At 44.8% G+C, this 19,343-nt stretch overlaps 1 protein-coding gene across 2 annotated transcripts in view; it reads right to left on the reverse strand.

Moving 5' to 3' along the window:
* Positions 1 to 338: 338 nt before the first annotated feature.
* Positions 339 to 19,343, reverse strand: part of ARFGEF3 (ARFGEF family member 3) — a 72,330-nt gene continuing 53,325 nt past the window's right edge. For both annotated transcript variants that reach the window (XM_082215870.1, XM_082215869.1), the window contains exons 26-34: positions 18,694 to 18,838; positions 15,635 to 15,763; positions 14,363 to 14,539; positions 13,236 to 13,350; positions 12,599 to 12,701; positions 11,572 to 11,703; positions 10,716 to 10,846; positions 6,224 to 7,451; positions 339 to 5,525 (exon numbers count right to left, since the gene is read on the reverse strand). In XM_082215870.1, the coding sequence (XP_082071996.1) occupies positions 5,334 to 5,525; positions 6,224 to 7,451; positions 10,716 to 10,846; positions 11,572 to 11,703; positions 12,599 to 12,701; positions 13,236 to 13,350; positions 14,363 to 14,539; positions 15,635 to 15,763; positions 18,694 to 18,838 (2,352 nt within the window). In that variant the 3' untranslated portion in view covers positions 339 to 5,333. The remainder of the gene's footprint in view (positions 5,526 to 6,223; positions 7,452 to 10,715; positions 10,847 to 11,571; positions 11,704 to 12,598; positions 12,702 to 13,235; positions 13,351 to 14,362; positions 14,540 to 15,634; positions 15,764 to 18,693; positions 18,839 to 19,343) is intronic.

Genomic DNA, 19,343 nt, shown 5'->3' on the forward strand with positions numbered 1-19,343 from the left:
GTAGGGTGGATTGTCATCTCCCCACTTGCTTTTCCTCTGCAAGAAGCCATAGAGAGGAAAAAAGCACACTAAAGATTATAATGAGATGAGGTGGAGGTACTGACAGTCCTCCTTGTCAATCAGCCCAAAGCCAATGCATTCTTTCTGTGGGTGTTCACAAACAACGAGAACCATGGGTTTTTTCGGTGGTGGTCATCTTTCTGAGTGTTCATCTGCTTCAGCGTGTGCCAGAGACGGAGAATAAGTTCCTTGCGTCAACTTTTTATACATATAAACATCTGCCGCATAATATGTTCCCCGTCGCTGATACGGCAAAAACAACACACACCTCCAAGTAGTTGCATTTTGGATTTACTTTATTCTACAACACGAGCAACATAAATAGTTTATTTGTTTTAAAATATCTTCCTTTAAGAATTCCCTTTGAACAAAATATACACAAAATACATTTTGTAAAGTGGTTTACAACGAACTGTTCAACATAGACACGGGGGGGGGGATGGAACAAATCTGTTTTACAAGAAAAGAGGAAAGGGGACTAGGGAAGTCATTTTAATTTAACATCACAAGGAAAGATGGGGCAGGATTCAAGGAAAGTTTAATAACATATATTCATAGTTATGTAGGCATATGCTGACTCTATATGGCCACTCTGTTTATACAGAGCGCACCGACATTGAACCAAGGGGAACATACATTGCTCTACTGCATCTTTCCTGGTCATTCTTACCTACCAACCTCCTCCCAAATTGCAGGCCTTCAGTGCTTTACGAACTATGCTTGCAAAAGGCTACAACCATCTTATAGGGCAAAAGGGTTGGGTTTACCCATTTGTAGCATTCAATACATTTTGAATTCCTGTGATTTTCTACCTATATGTGAAATGGAGCAAGGCTCCATAATGAAAGCCAAGTCAATTTTGTTGTTGTTATATTCACTTTTGAGCGAGTTGTATCTTTGGCATAAGAGAACGAACAGTCCTTTGGGACTTTCACTTCTTAGCAATAAATAGAAAAGTGGTTTCTATCCATTTAGCTTGGCACTGTATCCCAAATGGCAGACAGTAACCATTGCTGGAAGAGATTCTTGCCATATAAATAAGCAGCTTTGTTGCTCTAAGAATGACGTTGCAGTTCTGTAGTACAGCATCTTTTCCATTTTAGTTAAGATGGAGTGTTCTCTGTGGGCAGAACTATATTTAGACGAACAAGCAAGATCCAATATGATGGCCCTGTGCTAAGTCTTCTCCCTCTGACTTGTATTATACCCTGCCCTTATCTTGCTGCTCACAGCATTTTCTCAGTTTTGCCCCCAGGTCTTAGCAGAAAAATACTTATACAGCAGAGATCACTGGACATGAGAGAAGTTGCACTACACAGAATGGAGCCTGACACAGGGCTGCCGCTCTGATTTTTGTAATGTACAAGTGCCATCCTCTGCCCCCTGGCCTTTGACACCTGAGATATTTGTTTTCAGGACCCACCCTACTCCTTTGGCTTTTAATTTCTTTTAACAGTTTTTAATTCTGACTTTTAAATTGTTGTAACGTGCTCTGGGACTTGCTGGTGGAGGGCAACTAATACATTTAATAAAATAATAATAATAATAATAATAATAATAATAATAATAATAATAATAATGTGTGCCATGTTATATAATCACAGGAGCTTTTCATTGTGAAATGGTGCAGGCTTTAATGCACATAATGCTGTGTGTGGCATTGCCCAAGATCCCCTGTTTTGAGATTGGGTGGGAGAAAGCAAAGGTTCGATGAGTTCCTATGCCTTGCCATGTCCACTAGAGGAGTCAGTCCTCAGATGCATGGATGCCTTGCAAGATCAGCCATGCATATGCAACTCTTTGCTCATAAGAACTTTCTAGTTCATAGCAGCAGAAGGTGCCAGTGAGCTTATTAAGTGTCTCCTTCCACTGAACGTGACTGGGAAGCCTTTTGCTGGCAGAGAAGGGAGCTCAAAAGGGACACTGCCACACCCATAAATCTTGCCTTTGTGGTTCATGGCTGATTTGACATTTGCCTTCTGAGTCTGTGCAATTTATTTCATTATCACCTAAGGCTGTAGCAGTTTTTCAAGGTCAGCCGAAAAGTGCAGACTACTTCCACTCCTAACAATGCTACTGTGTTCTGTTAAGTCACCAAAATGAATTTCCATTTGTTCTGCCTAGTACATAATCCCTTGATAATCCCACTCTATGGGGTGCTTCTATCCTGTTCTACCCCGCTCACCAGCCAAAACTTCCCATACCTTTATGTTGAAGGCCAGCTTATATGGTTTGCTTTGCTTCTGGCATCCAAAGAGAGAGGATGGATGCAATGTGGGGTAAACATCCTGATCAGCTGGGCAGCTGCAATCAGGAATGGATTAAGGTGGCTTCTGCAGTTGGTGGCTGTACTGCTTCAGCTCCTTAAGTAACAATAGTCCACTTTTGTCTTTCCTGTAATAATGGCCATAAAAATCTTGTCATGCCACACTTATCTTCTCAACGTGTGCAATTCACAATATTGGTTCACATGTAATATATACTTCATTGTACCGGGGGGGGGCACCCCTCTGTTAGCAATCCAGGAATTACTATTTTTTGGCATTCAGTAGAACAGATGCAGAAATCCTGAGTGTTGTATATCTCTCTCTCTCTATTTAATGACTCCGTTAAATAGACGCTTACAGGGGACAAGCTAGAATTGCATATAAAATCCAACTAACAAACAATGTAGGCGTGCATCACTTGAAAATGTTCCCCTAAAAAATTCCAACTTCACAAAGAGCCATAGAAACACTGCATATTTAAATGGAAAATGGAAAAAAAGAACAAAACAATCAAATTCGGGCACAGTAGCAGCTTCTTTGACAAAGAATTCCATAATATAGTTACAAGGATTCAGCAGCTGTGAGATTGTGTACATTCATAGTCTCCCATTCATTTAACATACAAACAAAGAGCGAGGAGTAAGGGAATTTTTGTCCAAGGCAAACTGCAATGCATCATAAATCAGGCTGATGAAGACTCACACCTTTTCAGTTCAATTAATGAGACCAATATTCAGGGCTGGCATGAGAGGCTGTGATGTGCCATCCAAAAGTTGTCCTCAGCATCACCTTCTTTGACATTGCAAGTGACCCCTGAGATCACACATTAATTTGTTGGGGTCTTTAAAAAAACACCTGCTCTTGCAAGGGTTACCTGTATAGTTGCATCAGCCTTGCAATCTGTGCACCCTGTTTTTGAGGTCATCATTGACAAGACTTAGTCTGATCCCCCGGTTATGTGATGGACATGTGTATGGGCCCATGTGCCGAACGGATTTGAGGGTTAGCTGTTGTGTTTTAGAAATAATTAAGACATGAGGCCTCCTATGTTGGATGAGGCCAGCTATCACTTGGGTGGGTTGGCAGCAAGTCCTCTCTCCATATGCTTATCTAGGGCCAAACCCAGTTGGCTCCTCCCCTACGGGAGCTGCTCTCATCAGTCACCATTCTGCACCAGAGGCAGAGCTGAGACAGCAAGTTCTACTCTTTCAGCTAGGCTAGGAACAGTTACCACTTGGTTTGTCCTTGCACAGAACTGTCCCGCAGAGTACTTGAATGCAATTATTTTTCTCTGCTTTCTGTGTCCCCGTTCGCTTCTGCATCATACCAATTAAAATGCAAGCAATTTTTCAAAATTACGGACCACCCTGAATGCAGTTGGAGATAGGCAACATATAATTGTGGCATATAAATAAAGGTGGCCACACCCATATTTTATAGGCCCTTTTCTAATTAATGGACTATATATTTAACTGTGTATGCTAGACAGCTTGGATAAAGGAAGTAGATTTAAGAGGACCAGGGTGAAAGGTCTCCGTTCAAATCCCTGTTCCGATATGAAGGCTGCTTTACCCTTTTCTCAAACTAAGCAGCCTCACAGGACAGATGAGAGCATAAAATGGGTGCCACCTTCCAAACCTACATAATTATTTTATTTCTTTTCATGGAGAAGAAAGGTAAAACAAATTGAGGTGGCAACAGAGGGAATTCTGGGGCAGTAGTCAAGCATCCGACATGTTCACCTACAATGTAGGAATGGGACAAGGCAGCTGTTGTAGAAAACAGGCAAGTTGCAGCTTTATGTTTCGTTTTCTGTAGTCATATTTATGATCTTTTCCCTTACTTAAAGACCTTTGGCTTGACATCAAAGGAGGCGAAACCTCTTAGAAGTCTATGGCTTTTGGCATGTGTTATCCTATACAGGATTAACTATTTCCTCCCTAGACAGCTTCCAGCACCATAGCATAACAGTCCTTCCCCCAGTGGGGCAGAACTGCAGGAACAGCCTTCTGGTAGGAGTGTTGCTATCACTTCTGGGATGAAGAGGAAAGGTGTGATAAGGGCTGTGTGACAGCACAGCCCCAACTACACAGTTGCTCGTCCCTCCTCTTGGTCAGCAATACCGATGCTCTACTAGGCAAGCTGCTCTTGCCATATCACACCATACTGCATCCACATCTAGGATGTCACAAAATCACATTAAAAGTGGCTCAGAAGCCAGTGCACGGCTGATTCTCACCACAACCCTGGTATGTGATAGAAAATGAAATGTGCACTGTGATTTTTGAAAATGTATCAGTTTTTGAATTTGAGTCATCTGTTTTTCATGTCACGTTTTACATGAACAATTTATTGAAACAGCTTATTGAGTTCCATCAATTTGTTTTTTGTTTTTTTAATTGAGATACTTTCAAATGTCAGTCTGCCAGTTTTGGGGGCACAAAAAGGTTCTATACTAAAGACACCTATGCATCTGCTGCACTCTTCAGAAAATCAAAGAGCTTGCATTCAGAATGTACTTAAGTCAAAATTGCACTGGAGTGGGAAGATGTTGATGCCACACTGAAGGTTTGTGAAAGCAGGCTCTCACTTTGGTTGTTTTGTGTCTAGCCTACTTTTGTGAAGGTGTCCATTTTGTGCCACCTTCATTCCACTGCCATTTCCCTGTGGAGAAATACTTCACTCTTTGAAAAATATGCAACATCAATATACTGAGTTTTCATATATCAGCCTGACTTAAAACAGCATTTTCAGATTTAATATACAGTATTATTTTGGGATACTTGATGTATAAGCACACTGTGGTTACCACATGCTCTTGTAGGCATGAGCAAGACTGAACTGTGCTCTTAAGCAGTTAACGGCATGGGACAGATGTTGCCAGTTTCTAATTACCAGCAAATAGACAGTTACCTCATCACTTTCAAAAGATAACATTTCAGTAACTGCACGTTATATTTGTATGCCTTCAATTCATTCTCTAGTGGGTACTGCATCCAGTGTCTACTACACAATAATGTCATACACTCTGCCCACTCTGCCCAACCATTCTCTCACAGCCTGGCGAACTCGAATGTCAGTCACATGACAAGTCAGCTGACTGATGCAAGGGAACACAGCTGGCTGGAGAGCTGTGAAGATCTGGTCTGGAAGGGCCTGAATCTGGTTAAGAACTGTCAATACCATGTTGGTCCATGCCTAAAATGATACAGGGAGAGAAGAAATCTGTAACTATATAGCTGTGTAAAAACATCATGAAAAATATAGCTCATAATGTAAATACGAAGTAATTTCTGAAAAATGTCAGCATCAAACTTAAGTTGCCCAATGAAAAAGTCTTTAGGGTTCAAAACACATCCTGACACCGAGGGCTGGTCCTATAATTAACTTTTCCACCCCAAGCCATCTTGGTTCACCATGCAGATGATTCATTTTGGTAAGGCCGAGATGCATGAAAGAGTAGCGGGTGTGGCAAACACACTAAAATGAAAAACTAAAAGAAAGGCAAGGGACAGCAATGGAAAGTACTGGATAAGCCAAGTTATTGTAGGAAGTGTCACAAACCTCCGGTTGAGGCTGGAAGTTACCATAAGAAACTCACAAAGAACCTGAGGTTTGATAGAACATGGGGTATAATGGGCTGCTCTGGCCCAGAGGTTCCAAGGGTCAGTGGGCAGGTGGGTGTGGCTGTATGGGACACCATAATATTTTACCCCAAGTGCCCAATGCTTAAGGCTGCCCCTGCAAGCACAAGTGTGTGTTATAGTCTACAATAATGAATGCATATTTCCGGAAGACCTGCTTTCTGCTTAATGCCACACGAGGAAAACAACTACTGCAATTGAAAAGGCATATTTTCTTCCATTTTAAGTTTCTCAGTCGGCCTGTTTTCTTACCTGTATTTGTGCCTCACCATCCCGGATGGATATGTTGAGTGAACTAACCGTTGACCCAGAGCGTGACCTCTTCTCCTGTCTCAAAATCTCTGGCCCTGCACTGAAGGAGTGCCTCATTTGGCCCTGATCAACCAGATTTTGAGGCCTTTGTGGGAGGGGGGAATCTGGCCCTCTCGTGCTTAGCGGGTCCCCTTTCTTGTCGACTTTCATCTCTTTGGCAAAAGTGGCCAGGTTATGCTGCTGTTTCCTTTTCTTATATTCTGTCATGAGCTTTGATATAGTTTTGTCTGTGGCGATGGTGTAGATTTTGTTGCCAGCGCTCTCCCACCACTCTTTTCTCCTGCCTTGGTCTTTCCTCTCTGTTTTGGGGCTCAAGGGCGGAAGCAGCAGTATATCTCCACTCCCTCCTTTGGGAGTGACATTCTCCGTCAGGGAATCCCTAATTTGGCTCTTGTCATCTTCCGAAGGGGTGTCCTTCCCAGAGAGCCCTCCGGTAGATGGGGTGGATGTTTCAGATTGGAAGGACGGAAGGATGAAGAAGGGGTCTCCTCGGAAGACCGGGAGCTCATCGGCGCTGCTTTCCAAATCCAGATGCATTTGAATATAGTTGTTGCATAACTCCATGCAGAGCTTATGAAGCCTTTTGATTAACCAAGCCCAGTCTGCACTGCTGACAGGCTGGACACTCAGAGATGGCAGCCTGGCTCTCCACTGCCTCTTCTCCTTCCCCCTTGGTGGGCTTACTTGGGCCGTCTCTTCAAAAATGTCTTCGTCTTCCGAAGAGCACTGTTGGGATGAATCGGTGCTTCTTTCGTCATCTTCAAAGAGGATTTTCTTCACCTGCTCTGCAGTGATGTTTTCCTGGTTGGTCATGATAGCGCAGATCAAGGCATGGAAGTAAATGTTGAAGCTCATCGCCGATTGGCGGTACAAGTTGGCAGCTCCACCAATGCCAGAGACCTTTTTGAGCAGGCACTTCAGCCCAGTCCTCGTATCAAACTCTCTGGCTGTCCGGTAGGAATCCAGCAGCAAGTCAAAGATGACAGCCAAGTTCTGCATAGAAATGTACCTGAGGAAGCCTGCCAGTTTAGTTTCCGGTGGTTGGTGCGCAGCCTTCTCTTCAGAGTGCGAGGGCCCTTTCACAAACTCTTCCAGCAAAATATCGTACAAATTCTGCAGCAGCACTTGGTGGGACAGCAGGCTCACTACAATTGTTCTGAAAGGGATACTTCACGCAGCCAAAAGGTGGAAGGGGTTGGGGAAGGAATGACAAACACACTGAGTATCTCAATACTATTTTTAAATCACTTGAATTTATATCCTACTGCTCCTCCAAGGAACTACAGCTGGTGAATTTATAACTATATCACAATCATTATGATAGCTACTTACAAAAAAATTCCTCAAAACACTATCTCTGTGCCAACCTTCCTTAACCAGGTACTGTTCCAGATATTTTGGATTATAATTCCTATAATTGCTATTGGCAATGTTGACTGGGGCTGATGTGGACTGTAGTCCAGAACACCTGGAGGGTACCAAATTGGGAAAGGCTGCTCTGGATAAATATTGTCCAGGCAACATGCACAATCCATTTTTTCGCTGCGTTCTCCTACAATTTTGACCCAAACTGAATTTCACACTCCCTGCAAATTAAAATCTTTTTATTTATTATATTAATATGCCACGTTTCCTCCAAGGAGACATATTCTTTGACATTAGAGATTGGGAAACCTGTGTCCCTCCACACGCCACTGGACTCTCAAGTCCCAACAGTCCTGGCTCAGAGAGCCGACACTCAGGGATGATGGGAGTTGCAGTCCAGCAACAGCCGAAGGGCAATAGGTTCCCCATATTTGCTTTAAAGAGTTATCATGTAAAATCCTCAACATTTATACATTCATATAATGTGTTTTGTAGCATGGATAATTCATTATTATAGCAATGTAACATGAAACAAAACATTATTTGAAAATGGAGGAAAGTGAACAACACCCCAGGGTTTTTATAAGGGAATTTATCAGGAAAAAACTGGATGTATGTATACCTTGGTATTGCACCAAAGAATACAAATGAAAGGCCAAACATTCAAGCCACAGTGGATATTTGGCCTATTTACCACCATGAATAAGTTTATAGATATGGGTCAGATGAGGGTCTGGACAGTGTGCTATTCTCTATTTTGTGTGCATAAAGAAAATAAAAGGTTAAGTCTCTGGCTGCAGTCATAAACTCAATTACCTGGGAATAAGTACCAATGAGTTACTTCCAAATAACAATGCATAGGATTGCAGCTGTAATTAGGAACACAAAGCTAGCATTTTCAGGTGGAGAATATATTATTTGAGCATGAATGAAAACAAACAAATCGGTTTGTTCTGCATCCCGTCAGCCTCATGGAAATGTAGCTACCTTGAAATTTGCTTTCTGAGTTTGAATCTCTTCCTCCAGCCCCCAGGCCTTCCATTTCTGCCCATGTCCTTGAAAAATACAATCCTTCTCTTGTGCTGTGACACTCTCTAGTGGTTGCACTCTGGCATTCATTTCATGGGCCTCATCAAAAGTGACCCACTATAGAAATTCTCGAGGCAGAAACGGATGTCTGTCCAAAGTGTTGTGCCCCAGCTGCATGCGGACTTCAGCTCAGTGGTGCAAGGGGCTCTGGGGCTGTGCTTCCCTTTTAAAGTGCATGCAAATCATACAGGGACATACTGAAAAGTGCCAGCATTGTGCATGGGGGCGGGAGAGTCCCCCATATTTCGTGCACTCACACAACACTGTGGTGAGGGGACTATATACAAGAAACTTTCTTGTGGGAGTGAAACCTCCCATTCCAAGAACATTTCAGACAGAGGGTCCAGCACATCAAGCGGTTGCAGCTACAGCTGCACTGGCTCAATTCTTGGCAAAAACCAGCCTGAGAATTGGGTGGGGGCGGAATATGTAACCTTTCAACCTAGGCGGTTGGCAAACAGCAGTTTCTTTTATTGCTAGGACTGACTAGCTAAAACGGCATTTTCTGTGGAAGAGAATAGATATTAAATCAAGGACTTTTATTTTGCCTTTTGCATTAGGCTGAAATGCTCCCTTACCCAAGCTTCCTGTGCATTGATGGGCGGCATTCAAAAAAAAGAAAGGAAAGAAAATCAGATAGGAAAAGAGGAACTCTACAAAAAGCCAGCACGGTTACAGAGCTGTGCATGCAAAACAGGCGCAAGCAAGCAAGCAAACAACCAACTCACTGTTGCAGCAAGCCTTATCAACAGGGAGCAGCCATACTTTACTATGGAACAAGCTGCTAAAACAAATTAGGCAGTAAGGTCCCCTTCATACATCATCTATTTTTTATCATGGTGTTTTCTGTGTAGGCACAACATGGGCAGCATGAACATTATTTTCTCTGGCTCAAGAGTGACTGATTAGGCTATAAAATTGTTATAGCGGGAAAACCCCAGGGGAACAATTGTAGCTCAGTGCTACAGCACACGCTTTACACGCAGAAGGTGCTTGGTTCAGTCCCCTGTTCAATCCCAGGTTAGGATGGGAAAAGCCCCTGGAAATGTGGAGAGCCAATGCCATTCAGTGTTGATGGAACAATGCTCTGACTCAATATGAGGCACCTTCTTCCTGTGTTCCTCATCTTCCACACTATGTGCTGCAAACCTTGTAGCAGACACTTGCTTTGCTACTGCAGTTAAGGGGGGAGGGGAGGCAGAAGTAACTCTAAAGAACTTCCAAAATCAGTCACGGCAAGCCCTCTGGAAGGACTGGGGGGCAGGGAGGGAGACAGTTTGCACAGCTGTAGAAGAGGCGGTATGTTTTCCCTTCACCCCTATTCTTGACCATCTCCCAGCCGTCAAAGAGAGACCTAACAACAATTATTAACCATGGTAGCTGAATGAACAGAGGCAGTGCAACTGATTGCCAGACATGCAACAGAGGCAAGCATCAATTCAACATCATTTGGTAAGGCATCTGGCTACAAAACAGAGTGCTGGGGCTAGGTCTGATCCAGAAAGAGAATGCTTATATCTATTCCTAAAATGTTGCCCACTGTTGTTACAAAATGCCTTTAATAATAATTATAGCAATTCAGATTTAAGAGCTGGTGGCTTTCTGCAATAACTGCTTGTGAAGCCATGTTTTCCTAAATATCCTTCACTTTCCCCATATACAGTGACTGGTTTGTATTCTGCATTACAGATGGGAGTCTAAGATCTACAATGAAGGCCTGCATCTAATGCAAGCTACTGGGACCAAGGTAAATGTTCAACATGGCCAATCATGGCAAGTGTTTAGCTTGATTCAAAACTGGGATGACAGGATGAGAAAAAGTGCCCCTTGAGGGTCAGCATGGCTTGCCTTTCATGCTTTGCCATGAGAAACAAACCTGCCCAGATTTAAATAGATGTGCAGACTTTCCCTTTATTCCCTGCACCTGTCTCATGTCTTGCTTTGCCCTCTGGATCTTGTAATAAACAAGTCACCTTACCTTTTCTGCGTATGACCATTGGGCTTCTTGTCAGGAGGCAACTCGATGATAAGCACACAGGACTGAGCATGCTCAAACCCTTCTTTGTTGTTTGGCGTTTTGGGGGAGCACTGTGTGTCTAACATGAACACCTATAAAAACAAATAATACCAACTTGCTAAAGCCCTGGGCCAATTCAGGAAGGGGACGTAACATAGCAGCAGAGCACACAATTTGCACATGTAGATGCGCCAGACTCTGGATTTCCCACAGCAGAACTGTGTAAAAGGTTGAGGAGCTCATAAACTGCATCCATTCACAACACAGAGCAGGCAGTAGGGGGTTAGATGGGTTGAAGGCCTCATTTGGTAGAAGGCAGTTCTTTATATATCCTTAACCCAGGACTGTAAATGGAATTCTAAAAGTGGCAACACCCAGCACAGCAAGTGATGCTCTCTGCCCAGATAAACCCACGGCTGAGTTAAATAGTTAGTTTCATGTGAGGAAAGAAAAAAAGGAAGATTAGGTTTCATTACAAAAAAGTTTCATGGTGCAGCCCATCCAAAGATTATCAACTCTGCAATAGAAGAAGCATTCACTAAACAGAGGTGCATCAGGCCTAGCCATCTTAAAATGCTTAATTAATGTTGGCATCAATACCTGACTGTTCCTTAATTGAAATTGTATAAAAAAGACAGCTTAAAACAATTAAGAAATCTCACCATGAACTGTTTGTAAAAGCAAAGCCCACAGGAAACAATCCAGTCACAGTTAAGCATGCAAATCCAGCTGATTACTGTAGAAGTGTGAAGCCTGCACCAGTGCCTAGGTTTAACTTAATATGCATTTTGCTCATTATATCTCTCAAAGTCTTCACCTGTTGAGCCATGGCCCGTATTCTCCAATATTCGGCTTCAGCACTAGGAGAGAGAGAAGGGGCTGCCACTTTCACCTCACAGGCATCCCCACTGAAGTTTTCAGAGCCGCTGTGGAAATAGCCCAACAGATTCTGCAGAGAAACAGCACCAGATGTTCAGTGTGTATTCTGAATGCTAAGCAGCCAATAGGGTTGATTTAAATAAAAGATTGTGCTAGGTTGTATTAAGCCATGGGTAGGCAAACTAAGGCCTGGGGGCCTGATCCGGCCCAATCGCCTTCTAAATCCGGCCCGTGAATGGTCCAGGAATCAGCGTGTTTTTACATGAGTAGAATGTGTCCTTTTATCTAAAATGCATCTCTGGGTTATTTGTGGGGCATAGGCATTAATTCATTGCCCCCCCCCAAAATATAGTCCGGCCCCCCACAAGGTCTGAAGGACAGTGGACTGGCCCCCTGCTGAAAAAGTTTGCTGACCCCTGGCTGACATCAGCTTCTCTCTCTCTCTCTCTCTCTCTCTCTCTCTCTCTCTCACACACACACACACCTAATTGATGAACCTGATGTACTTTCATCATCATGTTCTTTCAACTTATTTTTTTAAAAAAGCTCACTAGTGTGTTATTTTTCTAAAGAGCTCACTAGTGACAGTCTGGAAGTGCCCACTAGAATGGATTGTGCACAGGTTGTACCCCATTTATTTGATCGCCTTAAGTGTGTGTGGAGCTAACTTCAAGCTCCTGCCTGAGCTTATGCAGAGATGTTGTTTTTTTCCATATGAGTAGAGACCATAAGCCATCAAACCATCTGTGATGGTTGAGCCGCTTTCCCAAAGTGCTGTCATTGCAGAAATCTTGCTGGCTGCTTATACATCATCCACACAGAGATGCTAGTTCAAGCAACCAACCAACGCTCCCCACCCTCCAAGGTGCTATCTACGTAATCATAGATGAGAGCAACAGTCTAAGAAAATAGTAGCCGCATATTAGCAGAGATGCTTGCGGCACCCGGTTAAATGCAAGGGATACCTTCACTGGTTCAAGAGTTGCTGAGAAGGCATCCTGCAGCGCACAGCATGCCAGCCTCCACATTTCTTCTGTAAAAACAGGACCAGCTGTCACTAGAACATATCTATAGATAAGGGAAAATACCATGAAGCCGATAACCAGCCAATAACCATTTCACAACATGATTGAAAAACTGGGATTAGCTCAAAAGCCAAAACGGCTTTTCTTATTGATGTAGATCTATGAAGAGCCAAGTGAAGCCCAATATATAAGCTTAGATCAAGGCACCTTGGAACATCACTTGAACGTGCTCTGTTTGCACTTCCTGTGTAAGGTTTGAAGGAGTAACCAATGTATTTCTCCCAATACTTCAAGTATGAAGGGATGTGACGCAAACTGCTTTCAAAGCCGCAGAGTTACTGGGTGGACAGGTGCTTTCAAAGTCTGAACTTTGAGTTGGCAAAGAATAATTTTCTGACATTTGCTGCAGAAGCCTTTAGAACCCATACCTTCTTTAACTAGAGGTAATTTTAACTTTCACATTAGTATTTCATGTCTAATTGTGTGCCCCCCCCAAAAAAAAGGACCTGTGAGGTTTAGTGTTAAGTGCAAACTGGGCCTATGTGTAAAATGAATATAGAAATGAAAGCCATATTACCTGATACAGGAGCACCCAACTCTAGAGATGGATTCTGTGGGTTCTGCGACACAAGCTACTAGTAATTTGAAGAGGTCTCTGAGCATTGTGTTGATCATATTCTCATAGCCAATATCTAAAGAGGAAATTAGGCTGTTGGTTTGATATTAACCATAATGTAATAGAATTACAACACAGAGGAACTACTGCATTTTTAGAAATAAATGCACACGGCATCTTCTTCATGCATGCTGCCCTCTGACCTGACTATAAACTGGGATATTGCTAATACTCTAGTCAGTATAATTAGAGCTACTCGCTTGGCCGGGATCTAGCTTTGTGCAGTGGGATAATACCAATGATGTTCAGATCCGTTAACAGTTTCACAGTATTATTTTTTCTTATTTATCTTGTTTAATAAAATTCATATATCGCTAGATTGTAAAAAAACAACAACAACAACCCTCAAAGCAGTTTACTATAATGCTGTGACATTTAGTACTGGGGGAAAACCTTTGCCCCAGTTCAGTTAGGATGGTTAGTTACATGTTTCCTCTTCAGAGTAGTGTTTGGATCACTGCCTTGACTCATCTGCCTGTGCTTTAGTCAATGCATTCCTTGCCATGCAGATACCCATGGTGCTGAGTACCTTATAGTCACAGATGGTTTGGGGTCAGAGAGAATGTTTGGTTGGCACTGGAGGCTCAAAATCTAATTTGGGAATCAAATCCCATTCTTAAATGCACTGTGAATGGGTGTTTGAAATTTTCATATAAACCAGGCTTCCTCAACCAGATGCTTTTGGCCTACAACTCCCATGATCCCTAGCTAGCAGGACCAGTGGTCAGGGATAATGGGAATTGTAGTCTCAAAAACACCTGGAGGGCTGAGCTTGAGGAAGCCTGATATAAACAGAGCAAGGACAGCTGAGTCGTTTCACTTTTCACTGGAGAAATAAACATTCCAGTGTATATATGCAAAGCTTACACCTTTTTTTTACTCTACCATAATCTTTTCTCTCTTCCAATAGCAGTTCATCCATGTTTCAAAGGTCTTGATCACACTGTAATAGTTAATGCCAAAACTAAAGTTTGTCTACAAGAGTATGGTTAGAATGGGTTGCAACATATAAGACTACATAAAATTACCTGAATGTATGAAACTCTGAATGTGCTCCACTACTAGTTCACAAGAAAGGCCAATTGCATGCTTGAAATTAGCAGATGCCACATCCCAGTAAGAATGGTCGCCGTGGCTGCGATGAAGCCAAAGGGACATTGTAGGGAGCAGAAGGTGAACAACTGCATAAATACCAAACCCAGGGCCTAGAGAATAAAAACACAAGACAGATAAATATGTTGGGCCTTCAGACAGATGCTTAGGGCTAACTCAGGACAATGCATCCTATATACCCATAGTGGATTCCCTTCCTTGAGACTGACCAGAGAGCAAAGATGCACTGCAAGGAGGGTTTCACTGACAACTGTGCACTTACTGTATATGGAACTTCACCTGCCATTTGCATAGCTTCTTTCATAATTGGCATGCCAGTAATTTACTGGCACCTTCTCATATTACAATTTCCCCTTTTAAAAAAGCCCCATGTATAATGCCTGCACATTTAACATGGAAGTCAACACTCAGGTGGCATCTCTATGATACACTTGTGTATTTCCCTACCTGTGGGTTTGCTACTTTATTAACAGATCTATAAATAAAATAGCAGGCATGGCTCCCCCCGCCCCCGGTGACCTATAATTCTTATTATTCAAAAAGTGAACTCTTATTCATGTTGAGGAAGTCTAAAAGACCATTAACTGTTAATAACTCATTCTCAAATTGCCCCCACAAATGAAATTGCCTAGCTCCCTGTGTCTTTGTTACAATGCAAAAAAATATAACCATTCTAAAATGTTAACAGCAATAAATCAAGTAGATGTGTTTGGGGTGATACAAAAGTGCTATCAGAGCTTTGAGAGTCTGTTTACTCAACTTATGTTACAGCCATCAAGTGGTCATGGAGGCAGCCATGTTTTTCCCTGTATAATTCCCCCGGGAGTGACGGAATGCCACCGAGCTCTGCTGCGCCCAGGGGAACTTGCACAAAGTTCGTCCAAGGTGTGTGGCGATAAGGAACCCCATGCAATAGATGGGCATGCTGTAGGCAGGTGAGTGCCATTTTGAAAGGTTTAAAGAAAAAAACTTGTATTCCGGGGGAGCAGAGGCAGGGCGCAATCCTCAGAGCACTTTGCAGGTAGTACTTTTAACTGTGTGTTTCCAGGCAGTTCAAGTGGATTCTCTATTCAAAATCTGCCTGGAGATGGGATGGGATGGACTTTAATGAGCCCACCCATCCCTGCTCTGACCCAGGGGTAGGAATCCTACACTTTAGTAGTAGTCAGTAAATTCAAACCAATTACCAGGTGTTTTGGTAACATCTCTCAATAGTTCAAAGAGCAAATCCAGGGTGGGAGGCTGATGCTGACGGGGGCAGTTGGATATGGCAGTAGTCAACTCTTCAAGCAGAATGATCCAGACATTAATAAGGCCTAGGAAAACAAAACAAAACCGCATGTGAGAAGCTGTGTGTAGCATAGGTTGTGGAATTAATTTTGCTAGGTTCCCAGTTCCTGCCCCATTTCTCTTCCGTTTTTCTTTTATAAGTGCTTGAGAGATGCTGATCACTTGGTTCAATCTTCCTGTCAGATTTTACTGATGGTTTTAATGTATTCCTATTGTTCTAGCCCAGTGTTTCCCAACCACTGTTCCGTGGCACACTAGTGTGCCGCGAGATGTTGCCTGGTGTGCCGCGGGAAAAATTAAAAAAATTGAAAGATTTTTTTTAAAAAAAGTCAAATTTTCGATTGGGGCGCCGTCACTAGATGACCCCTGGGGTTCCCTCCCTCCCTCCCTGTGCCTCCCTCCTCCTCCTCCTCCTCCTCCGGGGAGGCCCTTCCTGGCTCTCGGCCAAGGCTTGGCGGCTGCCACTCACTCACTCGCTCGCCCACCCGTCCCTCCATCCCTGCACCTGGCCTCTCCCCCTCCGTCCCCGGCGCGGGGGCTGCCGGGATCCGTAGTCCCCTCGCCCTTGAGCTCCGCGCCCGCGCGGGGTGCGAGAACTACGTTTCCCAGTGTGGCCTGGCGGGCCGGGCGTTTTGTTTGAAGCGCTCTTCTCCCGGCCATGGAATGAGCGCAGCGGCGGCGGCCGGGCGGGCAGGGGCTCTTCCGCGCAGACCCCGCGCAGCCTGCCTGCGCCCCCGCGGAGATCGGGCGGCAGGATGGAGCCCGGGGATCCCTGTGGAGGCGGAGCGGCGGAGGCGGAGGCTGCCCCCGAGGTAGGGCTGCCTCGGGGGGGGGGGTATTTTTGCAATGCTGCATCCGCGCCAGAGGGGACGCATCGGACCGCGGGGAGACCCCTTGGCGGGCGTGCAAGGCAATGCATGCGTGCAGGCGTTGCATGGAGTGCAGTGCAATGCAATGGCAACGCGGCGCCCTGCATGCATGCATGCAACTTCCACCGGCGCTCCGGACTTGGCAGGTGAGGGGGGTCCCCAGTGGGCGGCAGAGAGAGCCGGGAGGGCGAAGGGGAGCCGGGGGGAGCAGCGCTGCTCCCCGAGCCGAGCCCGGGGGGGAAACTTCGGCGTCGTTGCGCCGGGTGTTGGAAGCGGAGGCTGGCGGGGGCCCCTCACCTGCAAAACCTGGTCGCCTCTCATATATTTCGTGCATTGCATTCATCGCCCACTTTCTCCTCCAAGGAGCTCCCGGGGGCGCGCGTGGTTCTCCCCATGTTATCCTCGCAACAACAGCCCTGCGAGGTGGCTCAGGCAAGTGGCCCAAGGGAGCACCCAGGGATTGTCCTGGCCAGGTGGGGTGATTTGAACCCTGCTCTCTGCCCGGTCTTCGTCCTCATTTAGCCCCCACATGTGCATGATTGTGCATGACTGAGGTTTTCCCCCCTCGTCTTGGCTATGGTGTGAGTCTGTGCTGTTAATTAATGGGGTTCTGCCTTCGGAGAAGATGAGCCAGCCCTCAAGGAGGTGATTATGTAATTTGCTAGCAATTCATGTCCCTCCCGGCGTGACGCTGCGCGCTGACGTCACGGGGCTGTAATGGTGGTGTGCCTCGAGATTTTTTTCATGAAACAAGTGTGCCTTTGCCCAAAAAAGGTTGGGAAACACTGTTCTAGCCTTGCATTTCATTTCACTTCTCTCTTCGTACATGGCAACAATATTTTTGAATGGTGGGAGGATTATAAATTATTTAGATATAGAAATGCGTAAATGTACAGAATGTAGGTGAGGGGGCTGCACCCTTTTTTGGGGGGAGGGTCTTGTTGAAGACTGCATTCTTGAGGTAGAACTATCTGTGAATTGACTCTCCCAGAACAGGGTACGATCACAGCATACAGAATGGTGAAGATGTAAAATCACACATCATCGCTGTCACAGGTGCATTATTCCCGTGGGGAAGAGGCAAACCATAGAAGTAAACACAGGAGATTTGTATTGGGTTGAAATAGGCCACAACTTTCATTCATTACAGATGCAAGTAGGTTTTGTCCCAAGGCATTGGGTATGCATCTACAGTGGTGCCCCGCAAGACGAATGCCTCGCAAGACGGAAAACTCGGTAGACGAAAGAGTTTTCCGTTTCGGAGGTGCTTCGCAAAACGAATCTCCTATGGGCTTGCTTCGCAAGACGAAAATGTCTTGCGAGTTCCTGCGGGTTTTTTCCCTTTCCCCCTCTTTTTCTAAACCGCTAAGCCGCTTATCAGCTGATCCGATAAGCCGATAAGCCGCTAAAAGCCGCTAATTGTGCTAATCCGCTAATCCGTCAATGGGCTTGCTTCGCAAGATGAAAAAACCGCTAGACGAAGAGAATCACAGAACAGATTCTTTTCGTCTTGCGAGGCACCACTGTAGTATTAAGCAACCTGTCAACTGTTTGATGAACATGATGGGGCTTACCCAGAACTTGGTCTGGGGGGGGGTCACTCCTGACATGGATTAGGAGCTACGATCCCACTCAGGCTGCCATTGGGAGGGGTGTTATGGTCCATTGGCCCTGTGTGGACTCCCAAACAGAGACACTCCCTGGACCAACTGGATAAAGCATAGCAAGGTCCTCACTCTCGCCTGCCCGCTCATCTTCTGGCAGGCCACTTACAGCCTGGGTGGGTGGGTGGTGAATCCTGTGACAATCTCCCAAGGTGGTGACTACCTGAGGCTGTCCTCTTAAATACAGCAGGGGTGGGCCTAGTTCAGCCCCCTGCCCCTGGGTTCTGCCTGTTTGGCAGGCCTTCCTAGGAAGCTAGAAGGGAAGATACCAGGCCGTGCAGGAAGAAGTCAGCCCCTGGGCCTGGGCTGCGGCTGTAGCAAAAGCTGCTCCCCCAGAGCCCCAGGTGAATGGGGACAAGCCCCATTTGGGAAGTGCTATTTAAGGACGTTCCTCTTTAGGATCACAACAGTAATTTTGCTTACCTGTGTCATCATCAAAATCAGAAAGGACACACTCAATGCCATCTTCACTGCTTGCGGATCGTTCTTGTATTCTTTGGGGTAAGTTGGCAAGTTTCCCACTGAGAAAAATAGGCTTCAGGGGCATTTTGTAGATTTTGGCAAGCAACTAAGAAGGGAGAGAAATGATGAGACTACTCCACAGTATGTGCTGGCATGACAGTTTCAGAGCTACATGTTGTAGAACATTCACACAGAAAACGATTTGGCTAAAATAGTTTGATATTCTAACAGGAAAGGGTGCGTGTGCCCAGGGATTTTGTCTGGGCTTCTGCTTTCAGGCTTCAATGCTACACTCAGAAATGTGGGAGTAACCCCAGGAAACAGAAGGATAACGTGGTGTGTGGTTGCTAAAGATAATATAATCAAGCCACTCCCATATGGGCATGAGACACCACATATCTATCATGCAGGGTGTCTGTCATTTGCTGGTCATGTTGATTTACTGTACACAGGACCTGAGGATGGAAGTAGCCTAAGATTCCTGGCCTTGTATTTACAAACCCGGTCTTGGCAACTCTGTAAGCAAGCACTTTCCTTAACACCTTCGGTGAGTAACAGTTGCCTCTAGGCAAGTGTTAGGCAACCATCATGTGATCTCTCTCTCTTTCTTC

The sequence above is a fragment of the Podarcis vaucheri genome (assembly GCF_965113315.1).
Source record: "Podarcis vaucheri genome assembly, chromosome: 3".
Taxonomy (NCBI): domain Eukaryota; kingdom Metazoa; phylum Chordata; class Lepidosauria; order Squamata; family Lacertidae; genus Podarcis; species Podarcis vaucheri.